A 25280-nucleotide genomic window follows, 5' to 3' on the forward strand; every position below is an offset into this window, starting at 1 on the left:
TTCCTTCTTGTACACCAACTTCAGAGTGCAACTTGTTACTTAAGAGACTTGAGCAGCAGCCTTTAAGCTTGGTAAACCAGCACTGGCAAAAGCTTCATTTGTCAGGTTTCAGATCCAGCACATCTACAAAGCCACTCTTCAGGTTCTTACACATTATACAGGGGCATTGCAACGAGACATTTGACTGCACCTCTTCAAAGAACACTGGCACAGTATCATTCTTTTGACAAGAGTCACTATTTAAAGAATAGCTGTATACTTGTTTTGAGTAAGAAAAGGCTTGAAGGAAAGCAATACAAAAGCTACTAGAATTTAGAGGTTGGCTTAAGGCTTTAAAATTTGAGAAAACAGTAATGAGTGCTATCTTTCCAATACCAGAAAATAACATGAAGACTGGAGTCTCTCAAAGTCTAGACATGTGAAGGAGTACAGGCAGACAGGACATTTTCTTTGGTGAAGGAAAATGTATTACCTATGCTGTCTGGTCTCTGCTGATCTTATTTACAAGCTGAATGACTGGAAAATGAACATAACTATTTCCAGAATCTGGTTTCCAAACTCTTCAGCTACTTCCTTTAAGCCTGTATGCTCCACATTTGGAAGCAGGATGGGCAGGCATTAAAAAAAGGTCCAAATGAACAAGACTGAAATGCACTGAAATTCAATGACTCCTTCTGGCACATGACAGCTGCTGTCCCCCAGTGACCTGCCTCCTCGGGAATCGCCCTCAGTTACAAGTTACTAAATCAGGAGTGGAAGCCCCTTAGGATCAGACCTCCTTTCTCTGCCCTTCGAAGCAGCGGCCTAACGGCAGCCCTACTTGCAGAACACTGGCTATAAAACTTAAGAGGCTGGGACAATAATGTGGTAAATTCTGAAAAGAAACAAGATCACTATCTCAGTTGTTAGCACAACAGTTAATGAGCCTGATAGATGGGACTACATACTTTGTTCCCCTTACTCCCATTTGAAAGTGATTAAAGGGAAGTTCTCTGTAGCTGAACAGAACTCAGTATTTTGAGTGCAGAATTTCACAATTTACTAAATGTACAGCAGATCCTGGAACACTCAAATTAGTACTGCCATCTTGCCAGATACTTTTGGAAACATAGGAGAAAATGCATTCATTTACTAAAATGTTTGTGGCAATTTAAGCAAAGTCAAATAAGATAATGGGGAGAAAAAGGCTTGGTAAAATGTGCTTGTGGGAGAACAACCCTAACCAATTAAGATCTGAATATGAACAGGCCCTATACTTACAGTTTTTCTATAATGGGATCATTACTGAAATGAAGCCTGAGCTAATGTACACTGATACTCATATGCAGAAGCTCCAGCTCATTCACTTGCCATCAAAAGGTTTCTTAAGATCAAAAACAAAAGTTCAAAGAAAGAATCCAAAAAGGTGAGGTGTCTTGCAGACAACACTTTGCTAGTACTCAGAAATGTATGCTTTATACCAGTACTAGCCTGCTAGACTACTGCAGTCAGAGAATTTCACCTTCACCTCAGTTTTCTCATATTTGTATTCTTTGTAGAACACTTCAGTATCTGTTGAACAAAAGCATCAGATAAAGCCTTCAGGTGATTACATATAATATATAATCATTCTTCCTAGCCTTTGCTGCACTAAGCACAGAGGAGACAACAGAAAAAGCAAGCAATTATAGTGCTGTAGGAAAAACACACTTTTATCTAGAACTCACTTTGGCTTACCTAGAATCCACATAGTGACCCGAAGTCTTCCATCATGAGGCTGTGATTACAAGGTCTTTTCACAAAAGAACCTTCTCTTACATAGCACCTCCAAGATGATAGATGTATTTAAGAGTATTGAAAACAGAGGCATCTATAACAAAGTACCTTAATTCAGGTTCATATGAAACACGGCATTATCAACAAATGAATGCTGCAAAATAGTCAGAAGAATAGGCTCTACTCCCATCCAGAGAGAAAACTCCTAAGTAGCAGCAGATAAAGGTAGGGACACCAATTACACCGCTATCAATGTGGTATCTGTTTTCCAATATAAATTCTTTGGTAAGCGGTGTCTAAGTTGTAAGAATTTGCAATACAAAGCCTCAGCCTAGCAAGTTTCTTTTAATTTTTAAATGTACAGCATTTTAGTTCTACAAATGTAAAAAAAAAAAAAAAAACAAACAAACCAAAAACCAGAAAACCAAAAAACCAAACAAACGAAAAGCACCCCCCCCCAAATTTACAATTGTTTTTCACTTATAATGATCAAAACCAACTTGATTCAATAAAATTTGGTATGCAGTTAATGTGGCCCAATTGCTTTTGATAATGCAAATGAAATGGCTGAGACATTTAGCTTTGAGACACAGCATATGCAGTAACTGCTTTCTATGACAAGAGTTACTACACGCACTGCAAACAGGTGTTTAGGAAGTGCTGCTACAGATTACCAGTTAAGCACACGCTGAACGTAGTTCACATCCAAATAATACACTGTCATGTGTCAGTCTACGGTGCCAGTTTTTGTTTCTAGAGGGAAAGTTTTGTTTTGTTTTGAAAAGTACTACCCCCCCAAAATTACTAAGTGCAAGGCAAGGTTATGACTCAAATTACAAGCAAACAAGGAAACTTAAAAGTAGAGACTTAAACTTTGAAATCATACCAACCTGTTGTGCCAGGTTTCTTGTCATAATCACAACTTCAGTTTAAGCTCCCCTTAATACAGTTGCACTAACACACTGTGGCACAAATAACAAAATGTACCCACAATTACTTTTGAATTTCCTTGACCTTGCCAGGTTTTCACATCTTCCACATTACTAAATAGTAGTTATTTATATGTAATTGATAACCATTGTACAGTTACTCCATAGCTTTACAATACTGCCCATACTATATCACAAGCATTACAAATCCTATAAAAAAGCAGCCCCTGTAGTGGCATACAAGAATAAATTAACCAAAAAAATTTAGTATTACCATTTATTGGTGACAAACACTACGTTTTACTTACATTCCATGGGGAGAAAAAATTCCAGCGTAAACAATGAACTGAAGCAGTACTTAACTTGCAAGGCTATCGTGCTTTACCTGGACCATATGCAAAAAACTTTATTGCGCACAGTTCAGTGCGCAATAACACAACATCAAAAGCAACACAGTTTATATATAAACATAGGTAATTTTTTTCAGCCCTACATGGAGATGTAATTAAACAGTATAAAGCACTCAAGGAAAATCAATCTGCGGTTTTATATGCACTACATTGAGATCATATCCTGTAATGTAGTGAGCTGTGTGCCATCTATACACACAATCCTTAAAACATAGATCAGAGATCATTTAAAGTCATGTTGCATTCAAGTTCCCCTACCCCCCGCTCAAGAAAACTAGAAATTAACCAAAAATGATCAAACAAAGTTTAAAATTCCTAAAGTGTTTTAATTTATTCAACCGTTGGATAATTAAGCTAGGTTTGCGAAAATATTGGACTTTTTAAAATGGTGGGCACACAATTTGTTTCCAGTGAAACTTTGCTATTTCAATAAAAACAAAATAACCACATACATGGATATGATCTTCCCAAGTTAGTTCACAGATAACATGTCAGTCTCAGAAGACAAAGTTTCTAAACTGTGCTATTGTTCTAGATACAATTAAGAAACTTTTAAATGAAAAATTTATAGTGTCATTTCAATCAAAACAACATAATGAAACTAAAAATTTATCACTGTTTGAAGAAAAAGCAACGGTTATGATTTAGACACTACAGTAGGTTGTAAAGACTGTAGCACTCTAAAACAGTTAGGTTACATTAATAGGAAGCATTTGATTTTCTCTGGTGCTTTCAGGTTTGGGTCCAGTCAAAAGCCTTTTTTAGGCAGTGCTGTCCAGTGTTTGTCCCAAAGTGTTTGAGTTAGCCGGTTTGAGAAGAGGGTCACTTTCCATTTCTTGTTTCACACATCTACAAATGAGAAAACACCTGTCACTTAGGAGATAAAAGACTATTTCCACAAATACAATGCTTCTAAATCAGATACAAAGAATCTGAGGTGCATATAACAATTTGTTTCCATATAACTGGCCTCCATTTTTAATTAAATAGCACTTTGTTAATTCTACCATTTTGACAGCTTATTATCTAAATGAGAGGCTAAACTTTTTTTTTTCCCTACTCAAAGGGAGTAATTTGCAACCCCTCCATGTTTCTGCTGAAAAGAAGCTGTGAAACCTATACATTGTTTACATTTTACATACTGTCTTGGTTTTGGCTGGAATAGAGTTGATTTTCTTCCTAGTAGCTGGTATAGTGTTATGTTTTGGATTTAAGATGAGAATAACGTTGATAACACACTGATGTTTTCAGTTGTTGCTAAGTAATGTTTATACCAAGTCAAGGATTTTTCAGCTTCTCATGCCCAGCCACCAAGAAGGCTGGAGGGGCACAAGAGTTGGGAGGGGACGCAGCCAGGACAGCTGACCCAAACTGGCCAACGGCATATTCCATACCATGTGATGTCATGCCCAGTATATAAACTGGGGGGAGTTGGATCACTGCTCGGGAACTAACTGGGCATTGGTCGGCGAGTGGTGAGCAATTGCATTGTGCATCACTTTTTTTCTATGTTCCAATTCTTTTATTATTATTCATTTTATTATTGTTACTATCATCATTATTAGTTTCTTCCTTTCTGTTCTATTAAACTGTTCTTATCTCAACCCACGAGTTTTTTTTTTTTTTTTTCCCCTGATTCTCTTCCCTATCCCACTGGGCGGGGGGGAAGCGAGCAAACAGCTGCATGGTTCTTAGTTGCTGGCTGGGTGTCCTGGTTTCAGCTGGGATAGGGTTAATTGTCTTCCTAGTAGCTGGTACAGTGCTATGTTTTGAGTTCAGTATGTGAAGAATGTTGATAACATTGATGTTTTCAGTTGTTGCTAAGTAGTGTTTAGTCTAAAGTCAAGGATTTTTAGCTTCTCGTGCCCAGCCAGTGAGAAAGCTGGAGGGGCACAAGAAGTTGGCACAAGACACAGCCAGGGCAGCTGACCCAAACTGGCCAACGGGGTATTCCATGCCATGTGACGTCACATCTAGTATAGAAACTGGGGGGAGGGGGGATCGCCGCTCAGGGACTAGCTGGGTGTCGATCGGCGGGTGGTGAGCAATTGCACTGTGCATCATTTGTACGTTCCAATCCTTTCATTATTACTGTTGTCATTTTATTAGTGTTATCATTATTAGTTTCTTCTTTTCTGTTCTATTAAACCGTTCTTATCTCAACCCACGAGTTGTACTTCTTTTCCCGATTTTCTCCCCCATCCCACTGGGGGGGGGGGGGGGAGTGAGTGATCAGCTGCATGGTGCTCAGTTGCTGGCTGGGGTTAAACCACAACACATACAGAAGATTTCTAGGGAGAGAGGAGCAGCTACAACACTTAAACACACTGAAAAGTCACACTATTTGCAAGTATATGTAAAAAAATAGTTTAAGCAGAGGGATCACAGTCAAAATTGCTCTGTATCACAGCCCTTATGTTTTATGCACTTGTTCCTGCTTAGTAATTTGCATTTGACACATGAAAATTACAAGCTTGATCATAAAACCTACCCTCTCATCCTTCTGAAGAAGCCAACAGCCCTTGGCATTTTAACTTTTCTGGCAAAGAAAAAAACCCTCACATTTTATTTGTTTAAACAACATCATAGGGTTAGAGGTTTCCATTAATGCAAGGGAAAGTCAATGGGTCACACTCACACAGACATTGGTCCATTTCCTGTTCTTGGCATCTCTGTGGTTTGTTGGTCCAACTCAGACAGCAACTTTAAAATATTCAATGCAGCCTAAAGAAAAGAGAGCATTCAGCAATTCAGTCTGAGTCCATTTCATTAATTTAGTGAAAGCAGGACTGGGACTCACTTAAAACAAAGTAAATGTTCTAATTTTGGTAATATACTTTTTAAGATGAATAATTATGGTGGAAAAATATGCAATAGTGTAGAATTTCACCTTGCTACATTAAAAAATAGAATGGTGCTATGGCTAGGGGATTCCCATTGCACTTGTTTTAGCAATGGGGGAAAATTAATTCAGCAGTACTATTAATATCAAGGGAAAAGACATTAAATTAGTAATGGCTTCAACTGTACAGAGCTTAAGACAAAGGATATTAAAGTACACAGAACCAAAAAGTCCTTTGCAGAAAATGAAAACAAGCTGCACAAGAATAAAAAAATACAACGCAGGGCATGTGTGACTGTTTAAAAGAAGAGTCAATGTGACATGGCTAATGCAAAAGTAAGTCACCTCCTTTGAGAACTGACAAATTTTTTTAGCTTTATTCAGATCAATTTCAGGTGCACCTTTTCAGAATATCCCTGATTAGTTATGACACATGCATTAGTGAAAGCTGAATATCTGAACAGAGGAAGGTTCTCACATTGGCCCAGTCGCAATGTTTAAGCTCTGAACTGGCTGTCCTTTTCCCTTCTACCTACTGCACTGACTTGTGTGCTTAGTCTTACAGGAGCACTTTACAGCAGGATGTAGAGAAATGTCAAAATTAAGCAACAAAGATCAAAGAAATCTGTATCAAATTACAGCTATTAAAAAATTACTGCAAAATTCTTTTAGTATAAAAATCAGTAAAATCAGGTTTTCCTAAGTGTATTTACATATTGCAAACTATTACTTTAGTCTGCAGTCAGTACTCAGGTCACCACTGGATACCAGAAGAACAAAACTCTTCTCAAATTATAGCAGACTGTATACCTATTGTTAGCAATATGTAATGTCTTTTATAGACAAAGTCCCTTACAGTTTACAGTCCAGAAGACTCATTCTTCCACAAAGAAATATTTCAGCTACTGTTAATAAAAGATGTTATTTTTAAAGGGAGCTTAACAGATTTAGAGTGTCTCCTGCTATCTAATGGTGAATTGCATTTCTTCCATTTTGGATTCCGTTCCAGCAGAAAGTCTGGTAACGTCAACCCAAGTATTACAGTTCCCATAATGATGAAATATCAGCCCATTCTGTTACAGAAAATAAGCTGATATGCTCTTCTGTTCCTTTTCATATGTTTTTCTTTAATATGTGCTCATGCAAATAATATTAAGATAAAGAAAATGTGGGTTTTGTAGACCAAAATTGTGAGCATATATTAAGCATTTTAAAGGTTATCTAGATTAGATTCTGGTATTATTAATCAATTATTTCAGCAACCTGTGAAATATTAGAAAAAAATGAGCCAGGGAATTGTACAGCATTTAATTCATTGCTATCCAGCAGTAATATGAAACCTTGGTCTATCCGCTGCATCCCTTAGTTCACTGAAGGCCAAAGAGAAAGCATTTCAGCAATATTCATCATACCATATCATGGCAAGATTCTACATCCTTTCCAATTCCATGGCTGATCAGTGGTGGCTGAGAGGAACAGTTTATAAGAGATACAAACTCGTTCTTGTTATTTTTTGGAAAGTCTTTATATTCAACCTGAAGAAAAAAGAAGGATTTAGTTCTTTTCAGTTAATCAAGTACAGGAAATATATCACAATTGCTATAGATTATTTGCCCACGTATGAAGCTGAACCTTACTTTTAATCATTGTCAGCCAGTAGAACCATTTACTTTGAAGTTTGACTTCACTTGCAATGTTTTTTAGTAATCATGAGAGCTCTGCAAGCCTTCTGAATAAAAGTGGCTACTTAATAAGAATTGTTGCTGGGACCTTTATTCTGATCATAGCTATCTGCATTTAGAATTTTCCCTATTATACTTTTTAATCCACTGAGCTCCTTTAACATATTAATATAGGAACTTACATGCAATTCTGATTAAAGGGACCAAACACAAGAAAATGTACAGCTTAAAGCAAATGTTAATGTATGAAACATTATTAAAAAAACTGATTTCAGATCAGCCAAGTTCAAGTTCATACTATGTTCCTACATCGTGACAATTTTCAGAAAATACTACTTTCAATTTTATTCTTCCAAGACTTCAGAGCAGCACTGAATTAAGGCTGAGGATGCAGTATAGAAATGTACATTTGAAAACTAAATAAAAAAGCTGTAAAATTCAGTACATTTCATAGGTGAAGTAAACATTTACATGAATTTCAGCTTAACAAGCAGCTTCAGAATAAATACATCAGTCACCAGCAGAACTAAAAAGCTTTAGAACAACAGGTTGGACCAGTTTGGATAGCTTTGGAAGAAATCTTGCAAAACTGAACATTTACCTGGATTCCTTGAACATTGGAAAGATAGTCCAGCTGCTCAGAGGGCCTAGTAAGTGGTCCGTGGGGTACATGGCCTGATGAGTTGTTATTCTTTAATATGGTCTCAGCAGTAGGAGAAGTACCACCATACAATAGCTCTCTAGCAATCATTGCTGTTACTGTAGCCTTGGCAGGATTTGGGGCTGCCCTATTGAACTCTTTGGTGTGGTGTCCTTGGTTGGCTCCTACAGCTTGTGCAACCTCAGGGACCATGGGAAGAATTCCAGCAGGAAGCTGCTGATGGCTGAGATAAGGCATCCTAAATTCATCTTCTTTATTACCTGAGAAGAGAGAGGTACATACTAAACAAACGCTAGCTATTTCTATGAGGCCTTCTGCTGGCACATGAAGGCATATATAGGCATCAAAAGCCACTTTTGGAAAAAAAAAAAAATTGTTTCAAATTACTTTTGAAACACTAACAAACTTAGCAAGCTTGATTCGCCTTTGGTGGGTCAGAGATTCAGCATCATCAAGGCAGAGTTTGCTTATTGAATAAATGACTCAGTGCAACACCTGCTTCTGCCAAAAGGAGCACCTTTACCTCCAGGAACAGTTTCTCCAGGTTAGTCAAACTTACAGACACCTCAGTTGCAACCACATTCAAGATATATCTTTTGGTTTCAGAAATTTTTATTTCATCATTTAAGCTGTAGGAGCAAATAATGAAACCGTAGAATGGCGAGAGCCACTGTTCACCGTTGTAAAGATAGTGACAGATAGTCCACAAAGTTTAAAATATATGTTGTGAAAACATAAACAGGTAGGTAAGGTTAAATGTAATGTTAGCACAGTATGAAGAAGCAAGAATGACTATTTACTGCAAATATCCAACCACAGTGAATTGAAAGCAATTCATTGGCATTATGGCATAAGTTAGATTTAAGAGGGATAAGAACAGCTTTTTATGGGGAACTCACATACACAGAACTGTGGAGAAAAATTAGAGGTGTGCTCAAGAAAGGTAGGGAAGACAGTGCCACTGAAATAAACTGAGGAGTCAGTATTATAGCAGAATAGATAAATGAAGTTCAGCAGGACTGAGCTGTTTCAAGTCTAAAGGATGAAAGTAAAAATTCGTAGATGGAAGAAAGCAGGGATAGCAAAGTTTGAATAAGAAGTCAGGAAGTTTACCTAAGATCTTGTGGATGCAGTAAAATGTTACTGAAGTCCAAGTCAATCCCAACTATTTATAATTTAAACAACAAAATGATACTTAAACACATAAAGCACCTGAAACATACTATCCAGAACAGAAATATGTTGTGATAGACAAACTTTCCATAATGACTCCTCCCAACAGTTTACATTAGAGAAAGCCAATGCCTGTATACTTGGTGGCCAGGTTTGGTTGGTTTTTTTTTTTGTTCTAGCCAGTCACCTGTGGATCTGACCACTATAACCATCAACTGTCTGAAATAAATGCAGGCACGGTTCCTTGCTCTCAGACATTAGAGACCAAGCACAGACGAAGAGGTTGTTCTGTACTACAGGGCCATTCCTTCTTTCTCCAACTCTGCTTTAGGAAGACCGATTTCAGTTAGTATTGACACCCTTTCTCATCTTCATCCCAGGAACAGTCTTCAACGTACTGCAGTTATTCCCTCAACATCTGCAAGGTGATACAGCCAAACTTAACACAGCTAACTCTGCCTCAACAAATTCAGCACCTCCCCTTGCTACTCTGCCTCAGGCTTAAAGCGACATTTCTGGGGCAATCTTCCAACCTGCGACCATTCTTCCAAATCTAGAAGGCTGTTTCCAGGTGGCAGAAACCCCAACCCTCTTCCCAGGGAATCTGCTGCCATCCTCATTTGGACCTTGTACCAGAGAAATGTTCTGCTGAGCCAAAGAGGCTGATCTCTCCTCCTCCCCCTACCTTTTCCCCCACAAAAATTGCCCCCACTTCACTCCTGCTGTTGGTTGAAGGAGCCTGGTCCCTGGATCAGAACCAAGCTCAGTCCTAACATTCATTCTTGTCCTAGAAAGCCCTAGACACAGATTAAAGCCTGTGCCAAGATCCCTCAGATTGAGGTAAGACAAGCCCAGACACCACACAGGTAGCAGCAGCTGCACCTCCACTAACTGCTCGACTGACCCATTAGCACACACATGCTTTTGGCTCAGCCATCTACTCCCTTCACCGAGCAGATGGCCAAGCAAGCTGAATACTGTATGATTCGGGAGGAATAAGCTCTTCAGGATCTGAATAAAACCTTCCCAAGGGGTAGATTTAGTTTGCAAGCCAGCAGCTGCACACCTCTGCTCATTACAGCGTGTTAAATGACACTATTGAAGGGACTGAGAAACATATCTTACATACACACACACCCCAACAGGGCCATGCTTCTTTCAGTAAGGGTACTTACTAGTTGAAGTCTCTTCAGAGCCTGGCTCAAAGAAGGTTACTTTTCTTCCATCACCTGGTTTCTTCACTGGTGTCTTCAAAATAGAAGGAAAAAAGCCAAACACACAATATCCCTTTAAAACTTCCCCCCGCCACGTTTTAAAGTTTTCAAGATGCAGGTGATCTGACTAGTCAAAATTTTACTGAAAAACTTCTTATTCAAAAATTGCAATTATTACAAAGCTACCAAGAAGAGACAAGTTCAGTGATTCTTATTCACTGAATGACTAAAACTATCTACAGACCAGTGAAGTGGTATTAAGAACACAGATATTGAGAACTAGATACCATTATAAAGTCAGTTAAACTAACATTAGTTATTGGTATTGCTGAGGACAACATACTGGACACAAATGAGCATGTACATGAAAAGGAGAAAACTAAAACCAGACTTGCTATTTTAACTTGCTAGTAACACTTGCTGAATCAACAGGAGAATGCAAGGCTCTTTCCCTGCTAAGGGACCTACCAAAGAAAGAGACCTGTAACAAACTTTTGACTGCAGTTGGTGATAAGGCTATATAAAACTATTGCTACCACAGAGTCCTATAACTTACATGTCTGCAAGTTTCTAAGACCAATACATCAATTATCACAGGTTCTGAGCCATTCTATAAAGAAGAAATACATTCATTTAGCCTTCTGATGAGACTTCGATTTACTTGCAAAATTGAACCCTTAATGTATCCAAAATGCACTATTTTTTAGTGAACAGTCACCTCAACACAACTGCTTCCTGGCTAGGGCAGAAAGCATCAATTTACTACACTGTTACTGCCTTGCAAAGCTGCTATTGTTTCAGCTCAACTTTTGCCATAGTATTAAACAGCGGTTGATTCTTAAAGACTCTTACCTTCTCTTCTGTCTTTAATGCTGGCTTTGGAGGTTGAGGTTGAGGGACTTTGAAACCTAAAAGTTCCAACATATTTTCAGCTGCATTGCGTTTAGCAACTTTTTTGTTCGTGCCCATTCCTTCAGCTGTGTGTACACCAACTTTCACCTGGACAAAAGAGGAAGAAAAAACAAATCAATTCTTAAACAGTAGTATGAGGATTCACTTATTAGTGATCTGTGTCTCGAGCACACTATGAGTCACAAAATAGTTCAAGTAATCATCATTCTAAGCAAGTTGTCATTTATTATCAATGATCATTGGCTTCCAAGCACAAAAAACCCAAACAGAAGTCACACAAACAACTATATTTCATCATCTCACCTTGTCAACAGCCTAAATGCTCAAAACTGGTACCACAGCAGATATAAATTTTCCAAGCTAAAGTTACAGGTTTAGTAGATTTACTAATGTAATGGAAAGAAAGCAAGTAACTTTTCTGTCTTGGCCAGGATAGGAGGGAGGTCTGGAAAATGCACTTAATTATTAGAGGCTAGTAGATACTCAGTATTAAAAATACTACTATGCTATTGGGATTTGCAATGCAGAGTGCAGAAAGTGCTGCACTCTAAAGCAACACATGAAAGCTCAGGGGAAGGAGGAAATGAAGGATACCCAGGTTGGTGTTAATGAATCCTACATTACAAAATATAAGAAGCTCAGTATCTCTTAAGAGAGTATTAATATTCCTGTTAATTAAAACATTAGGCAGTTACAACATAGACTTCTGATGCCCTATGCAATTTGTTTTTAAACATGATTCAGATCACTTTTCTTGAACTTCTATCTTCCTTGAATGTATCCCACTAGATATTTTCTTAATAAATTTCATGGAAATTTGGCCGTAATCCTGTTAACTTTGTACATCATCATGACAACATGATTACCATAAGCCAAAAAAAAAAAAAAAAAAAAAAAAAGGGCATCACAGCCATGCAACTAGATTCCTCAAATTAACATACAAACCTGCATAACAAACTCCCTGCGCCTTGGAAGACCACGTTCTGTGATGAGCATGTACTCTGGTTCCTTCTCTTTCTTGGCCTGCTGTATCTGGGCAAGTCTGCTAATGGGATTCATTCCTTGACCATACTCTGGACTTGTCTGCAGCTATGTAGAACAATGTTTAGGAAATAAACCAAAATTTGTGAATATTTGGTTTAATAGACAAAATGCAGCATGCCACTGAATTAATTAATCTCTAGAATTTAAAAACACTGAAATAAAAAGTTGCTTAATGAACCACTGTCACAGCCGAAGAGAAACACTCAATTTATTTGGCTCTGCTGTCACAGTTGACCACATATAACCTACCACTGGTAACAGTTTTACAAATTCTAATCCTGCTATATTAGGAGGGACAGGCTTGCAGGAGAATTTGCACAAGCAAAATCATGCAAAACCTGAAGCTGTAAAGTCTAAGGCTTAAAAGTCAGAGCCTGATTTTTACGTGCCGCTCATTCTTTTATAAGGTTTCTCTTTCATGCTGAATTTACTGATAACTGTTGTAAAAGTGGTGTCAGAACCCCATTTAGAGTGGGAGCAAAATGTCATTTCATTTGTAGTACCAAACTGCTAATAAACGTTGAGCAGTTGAAGAGTGTTTATAATTAACTCAGAAACGCCTCTCATCTGATGATTAGTTATAACAGTCAGATTTCCAATGTGTTTGTGTCTTACCTTCACTATTGATTTTGTTTTCTTTTTGATTCGTGGCTTCATTTTCTCAACCGTAGGAAGAGGTGGCAATTTTTTCAGTTCTTCTAGGACTGCTATTGCAGCATTTTTCTTTGAGATCTTCTTGCTCTTTCCTTCACCTTCACCCATGAATTCTCCAACTGACACCTTAGTTACAAAGCTCTTCATATGGGGAGGACCACTTTCCTTGGTCACCTGTTTCAGAGGGAAAAACTGAGTGAAAGCGTGATAAACACTTATTAAAAATGGTAGGGCACATTGTTTATAGCAAACTTCTCTCAAGAACTACGGATAAAGAGATTTTAGATTCTCATACAATCCAGAAAGTAGAGAAGTAAATCATACTCACTCCAGTAACATAATCCCACCCAAATAAACATATACTTTAAAAAGATCAGATGCAGCAAGCAGTAAACAGTATTTACATATAAGTCATTAATCCATCTTATTTAATTTACTGATTTACTCTTTCAATATTAAAATATGACTGTTCTGTTTCATCAGTGTGTACTTCCACACAGTTAACATCACCTCATTAAATACATCATGTTACAGTAATAGAACATTACAGAGAAAGCAGTTCTTTAGCATCCAGCATTTTAGTTCAGAAATCAAGAATTCTGGAGACATCCAAGAGATAGCTGCCTACTACAGATTTAGTCTTTTAACTCCATTCATAACACATCATACTTCAAAATATCCATAAAGTCAAAAAGTGAGAATGAATTAAGAACTTCCACCCACAACTGGCTTTGTGTAACAGTATATTTTTACCAGTGATGCTCAGGCTAACCTGCAATAATTGAAAGCTTCACGTAAAATTTCATAGAATGGTTTCAGAAGCAATATAGTTACACACAATTGCGTTTTCTTACTATAATAATTCAGATAGTTGACTTAAATGTTACTCTGCCAGCTCAGGAAAGCAGCATGATAAATTAATATTTTAATGAAACAGAGATGCTCCTATGGAAGCTATTGATTTAAGATAACTAAAATGATCAAGGAGGGGCAAAGAGGCAGCAAGCAGCCAGGCCAAAGGGAAAGGAAAGTAAGATGCACATGAGGTCACCTCATGGCAAGAAAAGAAACCTATTTGTGAGATTCTGCAACTTGCGGGTAGTCCACATCAGTGCTTAATTAAGCAAATACTTCCATAAATGTCTTTCAGAGTGAGCTATACTCTTTTGCCTTGACTCTGCACTTCAATGTTCTAACCATTAACGTGGGGTTGTGTTTTGTTTCTTCACTGTAATACTGATTTTTCAAAAAGCTTGGAAAAAAGATTGCACAGACAACCACAGCATACCTGTTCACTCATGTTATGATTTTAGTGCATGAATTTGTGAACAGGTGGATTTTTCTTTTTTTTTTTTTCACTTCACCATATAAACTCCGAGACAATCAGGGTGACTGTCAAAGGTAAAAGTGTATTCACAACTAACAAGACATGTTAAAAGTCAGTTGTTTGGGTTATCTAGGAGAGACTCAACTTAATGTGTACCCTTAATATTCTAATAAAAACAAATCTAGAGCTTGTAAAATAAACATACCTCAAAATTCACAGGCAAGTTCCTTTTAAGTGCAATCTCAAAAACTTGGCTTATTTCAGATTTATTGAGATTTTCATCATCTGGTTCTTTTCCGTTAACCTAAAAGAAGCATACTCTATTTAAAATAAAGATCCTATTAAATTGAATTTTATCCATCCAACCAGTTTACTGAACTCTCAAAATTTTAAGTAGTCTAACCTTTACTGCCATTTTACATGAATGTGTAGAAATGCAGCACACATACTACAGAATGGAAACTTAAGAAGCTCATTTAATGTGTATGTGTAAAAGCTAGCAAACCTTCACATTTTCATGTGCTCATTACAGGAAAGAACAAATGGGATAAGGGCCAATAGGTTTAAAAATCTATCTATAGAAAAACAAACTGAAGTGTTAAATGAACTGATTTCCAAATGGAAGTACCTTTATGAAATACAATTTTCATATACTGATTGGACATTTGTACCAAAAGCACTAAGACAGTATCAGATAAGAGAAAGGGCAGGAAAAATAAAGATTCTGAGAATGGGACCAATGTGAATAAAGGATGGCTAATTAGACCCTGGCAGAGTCCTGCCTTTTAACATGCTCCCTTGTAAGTGCTTCATCTACAGATTTTTTTCTCATCTGAAGAATATACTATCAGGAACTTGCCTTAAATCAAATGGTGTACATGTCTGAGACCTTACACCTGCTAGGAGGACAGCAGTGCCAGGTGAAGCTTACCTACAGGCACTTCTACGTATCTCCAGGTAAAATTTTGATTGTGATTCCAAAAATGTCTTCACTGATGTTGGGATCAACATGAACTAAGAGGCATGGTAATAGCAACAGAGAAATTTTAAGACTAAGTGTCCAGCAGTGATATTGGAAAGATTATGATAAAGATGAACAGCAACAATTTCACCAATTATATCAAGCCACAATACTAGTTATGCAACCAGGTAACAAAAATGATTTAAATATTTTATTGGAGCAGTGGAAATATGCTAGAGAGCTCTCATTGATTAAAACTAGTTTTGATAGTATCAAGCATCCCCAATGTCTGTTACTAACAAGTTAGATTAAACCATGAAGGAAATTTTTTTTCCCACCACTTAAAGCAGCCTCTTCCCATCTCAGAAAAAAATATTAGTAAAATTAATCTGTGGTTTTCATTCCTCCCACTGTCCCATCAGATTTCACACTGTTCTTATGGGCTGACCTTGTATTTCAGATTTGAGTTGCAAACATTTCAGAAGAGCACATATAGCCCAACATCCTTTTACAATGCTAACATCTGATACTTCTCATCCCACTACTACATCCAGTCTCCAACCTCTACACAGAGGTGTACATAGAGCAATCTTCAGGTCTGCAAGAACTGAGACCACATGATGGCACCACTCCCACAGGAGCGAGATAGATGCCCTGTGCATTAGACTACATAAGAAACGTGGAGGCAGCACCTACACTAGAGGAACCATACTATACCTCAGCAGAAGGCACAACGCAGGTAAAAATTGGCAAAACCAAGATTGAATACAGGAGTCAAAAGTCTTGATCATCATATTCTAAACCTATTTCAAATGCAATTGGTAAGTTCAAAAGGAATAGCATCATATACCCAGAAAAAAAATATCTGAACTACTAAGGTCTTAGTTTATTACAGTCTAGGTGTTACAGCAAGTTTACTACCAGCACCTCTAGGAATGACCTGTCACTACCCTTACTATCAAAACATTAACACAATCACTTCAACTACAAAAATTCGTCCCCTCCTTGTAATTTCAGATATATTCTAGTTTTTCGAATTCTGACATTTTTCCTTGTGAAGATGACCAGGACTTCTCTTTATTGGATTAGATTTTTCCCATTTAATATTGTTTCAAGAGAATACAAATAAATAGTATGGAATTATTTGCCATATTACGGTGTATATTCTTGACATATTCCAAGTCTGTTCACACGGTGTAAAACACAGGTACTTTTCTTCAATACCTTTATCTAAAAAGAGTAAATTAATAGCAAAATAACAATTAACAGTCTATAGCTATTTTAGCAATTATTCTGCCTCTACTTGAGTTCTGGATCAGTTTATTTTATAACTCAGAAATAATCATACACACACGCTCTCCCTCTTTCTCTTTCCCTGCACACCTCAAGGCAGATGATCTATAAAGTCTGCTTTTAAAGTAGTTTGCATGTGTGCATAAACTAAACTCTCCAAGGAACCTATGCCTCTAGATCAGAATGAGACCATGAATATAAGCATTTACCACTCTCATCAAGTTGTTCAAATCCATCTCTAACAAGTGAAAAAAAGTCACAAAAGGAAACAAAAGTGGTAGATTAAAAAACTCCCAAGCAAATTGTAAAAGTAATAGACTCCTTTAAGAGGGATTCGCCGTTTTCTAGGAACTCTTTCAACACGCACTTCCTCGAAGACTGCTTATAAGCAAATTATGAAAACCAGTCAAGTGGCTGATTAGAACTACATTGATTTCAACATAGGTACCAGTCTATTTTCTTCCATGTTAAGGGTACAAAGAGCAGCTGATATTTACCAAATAAGTTGGCAAAAAGCATAGAAACAATTCTGGTTTTGGTACTTTCAGGCAAAAGTTAGAATTTCTGTTTAAGAATTGGGCTAGAAAGCATAGCTTTCTAGGTTTTCTAAGCCTTAAATTGATGCTTTATCATCTCTGTCTTTGAATATGCAAAGTAACCCCATACTGCAATTTTATCAGCGTGTCTTAACTCCAATCATCTTAATTTAGGTGGGAAGGGTCCTTTGGAGGTCTCCTACCACAGCCTCCCACTCAAAGCAGAGCAGACTTTAAAACTAAATTAGGTTGTTCAGGCAGGGCTTTGTCCAGTTGAGAGCTAATATTATGAAATTTTTTTTCCTGCCACTTGCTGCTAGATTTGCAGTCTGAGAAGGTGTGGGAAACAGTCATTCTTACCCTTAAAGTCTAATCATTTTATTAAATTATTTCTTCTTAAGCACTGAATATTTTCTAATTTAAAAATACAAGAGTAAAATCCTGTAAATACAAAAATTTGTAAAATTAAAAAATTTACAAAATTACCCCCCTCCCCCCCAAAATACAAGAGTTCAAGCTTAAGCATATTTTGTTTACACACACACACAAATGGGATACACAAAAATAACCACATTTAAAAGGAAAATTACTGGCAACATCAAATAACAGGTAGGAAGTATCAGGATTATGTCTGCTTGTGAAATCTTAATTTGCCTCCATTGTATACACACATTATAATAGCACCTCTTATGATCTTACGCTACTGTATCATTCAAGGACCTTGCCTCACTGAATGGAAGAATGAACAGTGCTCACTTAGTTGTAAAATCTTCCTTTTTTCATCTTCATCCTGTCTAGTGCAAAATGCTGTTACAAAAACAGCAATTCCCTCAGACTTTCCTAAAGCTACAACATTTGAAAGCCACAAATATTAATGAACTTAGCATTTATCTACCAAACTTTAAATTAAGATCTGATTTATCCGAGTACTTATTATAAAACAGCACACTCTGTTCAAAGGATTGCTCTCCTTAAGCATAGCTGCATTTCTTACTGTTCATTTTGTAGACAAGTCAAACATAAATAGAAAAATAAAATGACAAATCCATGTTTCTCTTGAAAGTTTAAGTGACTTGCCCAGCATATGTATAGCAGGGTCAAGACAGCATTCAGCTCCCAGCCAGCTTGCAACTGTTTTATTCATAAAATAATTCTCCCTTCTTGCAGTCTCTTGCATCATTCACAACAGTATTTCCCTTATGTCCTTAAAAAAAAAAAAACAAACCACAAAACAAAAAACCAAAAGGAGAGACTCTGTAGGTTTACTTCCTTTACCTCTTGATTTACACCCCTTGCACCGAATGAGACATCCTATAGAAAAGGATACATGGCCATAGAAAGACAATTGCAGTGTTTGTTCTGAAGACCTCACATTACTCAACTTTAAACACAACTCTATAAATATTCAGAAAGTCACTTGTACAGAAGCATTTCTAAAAAAGTGAACAGAAAAGAATTCAGTTACATGTGATCCTATTATTTTCTGCAGAGTTGAACTCCTTGGGTCCAGTACACAGACCTTTGCTACCTGAGGCAGAAAAATGGGTGGTGACAGTAGGTTACCTTTTAGGAGGGTGAGTGCAAAAGGAGGATGTTATACATCACTGACACAGAACGAGAATGCTCAGGAATTTGGGGTCCCCCTGCACTGAAGGGGAACACCCCCTTCAGGCTTGACCTCTCCTACATGAAGACCTCCAGCTTGTCCCTGACCACACTCTGCCTATCAACAGTTCTACGTTTCAGTGCAGAACTTATCTCCACTCTTTCAGCTTCTACTCCCAGCATTACTCTCTTCTCCTCAATAGCATTTGTAATCCCTTGACTTTTAGTAGCCTCCATCATTCAATAATCTACATACCTCCAGGAGAGCTTTCTGTTACCTGAACCACTACCATCAGTGCCTCCTAGGCCTCTTCCCTGAACCATCAGATCCAGTGGTTTTGCCTAATTATCTGGGCAATGCTCTCTCCCACAAACACACTTGGAAGTTTTAATTCAATGTCCCTTGGCTTCACAACACATTCCTCAAACCTCTTGCTCTACCATTCCTGGTAGTTCCCAGCTATTTTTTTTTTCCCAGTCTGAGACCCCTTGTTACCTTCTTGCCCAATTCTTCATTTTCCTTCTTTCTCAGCACATAGCCAGACTCTGTATCCAGCAAGTTCTCATGCTCCCCTGATTCTAAGTTACCAGTCTAACCTCCACATCCTGTTCCTCACCTCTCTGGCAATGTCCTAGTCTCTCTTGCTTCTAGGTTTGTATCGCATGGCCTCCTCCTCAACACAATCTAGATTCCAGTGTGGAGTACATCAATAGATGTACTCTTGCTCTTAGTTCTAACATCAAGCCCTCATAACTCAGACAAAATGGTATAATAAGCCCATAAATGAAAGACTAAATATGCTCTTTCTAGTAGTCTTTGGGCAAAGCAGTCAGCCAAAATACAGAGAAGGTGCACACAGTCAACCAGTCCTAGAGGCTACAAGTAACTTGTGTGCACACAGTGAGACCTTCTGCCTAATGCAACTTAACAAAAAAGCATGAAAAAAAACCAATAACAGGGTCTTGGAAAGGAAAGTGCTGGGCAGCCGTAAATATATGGAGGGATAAAAATTTGCTTCTTATATTCATATCAAAATGTGTATGAGTTTACTACTTCAATGAACTTCCTGCTTTTCCAGAACTTCCATGGTTCTTTCCAAAATCATGTAGGAATTTTGCCCAGCAAGCAAACCCATGTCTGATTTCTATGTTGCCCATACAAGAATGCAAGCACCCCATTTACACACTTCTTCAGAAGTTTGTATATGATCTGTACCTGATAAGATATTAGTTCCTATCTACGCTTCCAGTGCTCATATCTGACAGAGGTCTATAGCATTGCTGTGGAAAAATATGACAGCAAAAGAATTAATATAACTTCATTTGGGAAAACTCTAGTTCCATAGAAATCTATGTTTTTAAATCAAAGTGTTGCTATTGACACAAGTAGGTCAACACTACTACACAGAATTAAATTTCACAACTGTCATCTTCCTCTCAATAAGGAAAAAATCTACAACAATATCTCAGTTTATCACAGCAATTTATGCTTACAACAATAAGATTAATTCCCACCTCTGGTTTCTCAGGCAAGGGCTCATTCTGCAGTACTTTCAGTGCTTTAGCAGCTGCATCATGCTTAGCAGCTTGTCTTGTTCTTCCTTTCCCATGAAACTGCTGCCCTCCAATTGAAAGCTCAACTTGATAAAGTAAGGGCCCAACAGGAAATGGGTAAAAGTACCTGCAAAGAGAGAGATTTAAATAAGCAAATAGTTTGGCCTACAAAGTAAACAGAAACATAAATTATACGTGGATGAATCTCTTGGGTATCAGTAATCATGACTGAGCACTGAAGCACTAGTATTAAAAAGCCAAATTTTGATTTAAAGTCTAAAAGATTTTAGGGGGACGCCTTTGAAACAGAGTATCAACATTTCTTGTTTTACAAGACCAACACACTTCTAACCAACTAGAACAGAGAAAGACAATGTAACTTCGTTTTTATAGACTTGGCGGCCAGTAAGTTTTGAATTCTCAATTCCTATGCCCATATAAAATTCTTTAAATGGAAGCTTTAATTTAAATAGCTTTAGAAAAGCATCAAACTGTTTTCTTCACTTTTGCCTTTACACAGAAAGGAAATGCAAGAAATATTTAATATTTAGCTAGTCACTTCATGAAGCTGGCTATAACCAAATGCCCTCAAAACCACTTCTTCCTCCCTTTCCCCTCCCCTCCAAAGGAAAAAAAAAACCAACCCTTAAATAAGACAAATTACAGATATTAATGGGGTGTACTTATCAAAACCCTTTGCCTCGTAAGGTGGCTATGTTTCAAGCTGAATATCCCTTTAAGGGACCTTGTATTTTTAGCTAGTTTTCAGAAGATAGCATCAAAGCACTCAGATGATGAGAGCGGATGTTCAAAGATAGGAGACTGCAAAACCAAAAAATTAAACAATACATACCGTGGAGGATAAGTACCACCTCTCATAGTATAGTTGTAAGTGGATCTCATCCCTGTATAAGGGTCGATAGGTTTGTACATAGGTTTCTTTCCCAGCTTCATGCAAAGTGCATTCAACTCCACTGTGGGGGTTACGCTGTCTAAATAAAAAGGCATATAAAGAGAGTAGTCCAACTGTCACAAGGAACTGAAACAATCTAAACACTTATGCTGTCTCAAAGCAGGGAAAAATGAGCTCAAGTTTTGCCATATGCAGTATCTTAAATGAATGAATTCTGAATAGAAATGCTAATGAACACAAAGAAAGTAAGTCTATATGATGCATATTAAATTAGCAGCCTAGTGGGGTTGTGACAAATCCTGTTACAAAAAAGTGAATTTGCTGGGGCCTTTATTTTTTGTTTTGTTTTGTTTTATTTTGCTTTAAACTTGTGAAGCTACCAATTTATTGATTTTTACAGTGTATCTAATAATGTGGTCTGCAGAACAGAAATTCCTCTTTCCCAAAAAATACTTTTAAATTAACAGACATGCTGCATACCTTCCATGTCTGTTGTTTACTGAGAATGATCAAACATTTCTCTTTGTACTCAATGACCTAAGAAGGGTTTTTATGACTCTTCACTTTCAAATTGTAACTGGCCTTTTCAAAAGGAAGGTATATTGCTACTGAGGGCTATAAACATTTCTCTCAATGCAGATATCGTGTGGATGAGAACTGACTCCCTGACTATTCTCATTTGAGAAAGAACAGTCATGTTAAGTTTTTCTATCACAGGCCTCACTGGCTCAAAAATCTGTGTATTTTAGTACAACAGTGTTTTCTTATAGGGCAATTGTCAAAAGAAAATGAAATTATGGAACAGATTCACAGACAAAATAAGTTATTGCTAGCTTCTAATATTTTCACTGTTGACTGTACAAAGTGTTTCTAAAAAAAGAATTTAGGTGATAGCAGAACACAACTGGCACAAAAAATAAGTTTTAATCTTTGCTGAACACGCTAATGCTATCCCAATAGTTTTGAATTCAAGTGACTAAGAGTAAATGCAAAACAATCACATGTGCAGCTGAGATGTGAAGCTAGTTCTTAATTAATTTTATATATTAAATATAACTTAAAAGCAACCTTAGTAAAGTAAGAAGTTCCCTAAACATAGCAAACTACAACTTTTATACAAATCAACATTTATTTCTCTTTAAAGAAGTACAAATGATACAAATTCTAAAGTTCTGATCCAATCCCTCAACACAAATTTAAGTTTTGTTTGTTTTTTTTTTTTTAATTAAACATTTCCAAAGAAATCTTTATTGTCAAACTTTTGAATTATCCTATCGGAATTACCAAACACATTCATCTGCCCATGCAAAAGATTATTCTTTGCTGTGAACAAATTCCTCATGTTTCTTTTTTGTTTGTTTGTTTGTATTTTTTTTACTCAGTTTTTTTTAAGATTAGGATAAACTTATTTTCCAGGATTTCACCAGGTGTTATAATAATAAACAGTAAGTTAAGCAGTGGGTTCTTCAAGCCTGATTGACTTGATAGAAAAACCCCATACTTTTAACTTGTTGATATGATGATTCTTATCATGTTGCCTACAACAATCAAAGATTAAATCAAGATGATGTTCCCACAAAACCTGACAATTGCCATTGTTAAATATGCAGAATCACTGTTTTTATTCATCCCTATGCAACTTTAAAATACATACCAAAACCAGAAAGGTGTATTCTATTTTTTTTTTTTTTTTTTTTAATCACTTTGTGTGGCAAATACCTGGATTCTTGCCTTCACTACGAGATGGACGAGCTGTAGGCTTAGGGAATTTTGTCCCTTCTAAAGCTTTGGCAGCTGCCGCATGTTGAGCTTTTTTAATACTAGTTCCTTCAGCTTCCCAGTGCTGGTCCCCAAGAGTCAGTTGCACTGTAAACACCTCAAAAATAGAAAACATGAATTTTATTACAAGCTGCTTCAGAATTCACATAATTTATTAGATCCTCTTACACAAAACAATGAGTCTTTTAGTGATGCAAAAGTTGAGAATATCAAAGCCTTCCTCAACTAACATGTCATCTCCAGATTTTTTGAACACTTGGACATCGATAGGACTTCCCTGATTACTGAACTAAGAATTTCACAACAATTGTAGCTAGCAACTATCCCGCATACTGCATGAGATCATATAGGCTAAAAAACCAAAAGACACAATGTGTATAGAGGTGACAGCTACATGGATAGCTAGTATGCCAACATTACTTGGAATGGCAGCCTTGAAATTCAGACTTTTTATTCCACATAACTCAATTCTTGCTTTAATACTGTGGGGGTTTTTTAATGATATTTTTCAGCAGTTTAAAGACAGGTAAGTTCACATTGCACCATAAAAGCTCCAACATGTCCACAGGTGAGCAGAAGCCTATTTGATTATAGAGCAAAGCTCTGTGGCTCTTCTTTTTAAGTGTGTGGGGTAAGGAAGGGTATATATTGCCCTAAATTTTCACAAATTAATCAGACAACAGCAAACCAAGGTCTTCCTGGTAATTAAATGAAATTTAGTTTCAATCAGAATGAAAACACAAGCGAACAGATGCTCTGAATGTTATTCCAACACTTTTTGTAAAGGCAAACCTTGCCTCCTTTGCACATTGAAGCTGACATTACACATACTTTGGACAAAAGATTTTAGTTCTTAATATTATTCAATTCTAAGGCAATTCGTCTAACATACAACAAGCACTATTCCAGGAAACACCTTAAGGAGATGATGTCAGATTAAATATACACATCCCAGGCTGATTTTCCTTGTACGCCTTGACCTCAGTTCTCATAAAATAGAGATCTTCAATGAGGATTAAAAAGTTTAATAATGCTAAAACTCCCTTCTTCAATGTTCTTTGAATTAACACAAACTGCTTGTATATTTGCTATATTCCTGAAAAACTATCTGTCTGCATACGAACAGAACACCAAAGGAATTGTGTATTACCAAGATTTTGATGCACTGTAAAAGATATGTCATCATATGGGATGCACACCACATGCTGGTCTACCCTTGGCATTCTTATAAGCCCACTGTGAAGAACTAAAGATTCTTTTGCTAAAGTAAGAGTTCCAGAACAGATGAATGTTTAGTGCTGTTCAATCATACTGTACTTCAGGCATTAGAAAACATATACCAAGATCCTTGTTTTCCAAATATCGGGCAATTAGGATAGAAAGTTTCATTTTATTTACAACTAAAACAGAACAACAGCAAAGCAACATTCAGTTATGATGTGGATAAGAGAGAAGAACTCTTAATTTTAAGTAGTAAAAACTTATTCCAGGCATAACAACAAATATAGATTAGTATCTTGCCAAATACAGAGACACAAAAGCACTACAACTCCTTATGTAGCATTTTTCCTAAAGAAACATAATTGCCATAAATCTTCCTGCATCTCACAGGATAATTTGGACTAAGAAACTATTTTAATCTCTTAAAGTTGGTGGGATTAATTTCAAAATATTAAAATGCACCACAGGAAGAACACAGAAAATTTGCAGAACAGGCAAAATGTAGAACAAAAGCTTAACATCGTACCAGAAAAGTGACTGTATAAAGATCATCCATATTTAATACAAAATTTTTTAGCAAAGAGTGCAAGGGACAAGCCTTGCTTTATAAAATGCAAGTCAAAGTCAAGCATCTCATAATGGAGCTAACATAACTAACTCTTCAAAAAAGCTAAGTAGTTTTAGTTAACAGATAAGTTCAACTTTTATGTACTTTGGGAAACCAACGTTTTAGTACACATGTAACAGCTCCACACTTCCCCACCATCAGTACTTTGGTGAGCTTCCCATTCCTCTCTATTATTCTGTATTATGTT

At 36.9% G+C, this 25280-nt stretch overlaps 1 protein-coding gene across 7 annotated transcripts in view; it reads right to left on the reverse strand.

Annotated features, from left to right (window-relative positions):
* Positions 1-2947: 2947 nt before the first annotated feature.
* STAU1 (staufen double-stranded RNA binding protein 1) overlaps positions 2948-25280 on the reverse strand; it is a 34526-nt gene continuing 12193 nt past the window's right edge. For 2 of the 7 annotated variants that reach the window (XM_052788157.1, XM_052788148.1), the window contains 12 exons: positions 23185-23341; positions 21406-21544; positions 20514-20679; positions 14809-14907; positions 13238-13468; positions 12524-12667; positions 11519-11665; positions 10628-10700; positions 8220-8539; positions 7349-7471; positions 5733-5818; positions 2948-3943 (listed from right to left, as the gene is read on the reverse strand). In XM_052788157.1, coding sequence (XP_052644117.1) covers positions 3856-3943; positions 5733-5818; positions 7349-7471; positions 8220-8539; positions 10628-10700; positions 11519-11665; positions 12524-12667; positions 13238-13468; positions 14809-14907; positions 20514-20679; positions 21406-21544; positions 23185-23341 — 1773 coding nt within the window. In that variant the 3' untranslated portion in view covers positions 2948-3855. Of the gene's footprint in view, positions 3944-5585; positions 5819-7348; positions 7472-8219; positions 8540-10627; positions 10701-11518; positions 11666-12523; positions 12668-13237; positions 13469-14808; positions 14908-20513; positions 20680-21405; positions 21545-23184; positions 23342-25280 lie in introns of all 7 variants that reach the window. The other 5 variants (XR_008235324.1, XR_008235321.1, XM_052788164.1 and 2 more) reach the window with 5 other exon arrangements.

This window comes from Harpia harpyja, chromosome 1 (assembly GCF_026419915.1).
Source record: "Harpia harpyja isolate bHarHar1 chromosome 1, bHarHar1 primary haplotype, whole genome shotgun sequence".
NCBI classification, from domain to species: Eukaryota; Metazoa; Chordata; class Aves; order Accipitriformes; family Accipitridae; genus Harpia; species Harpia harpyja.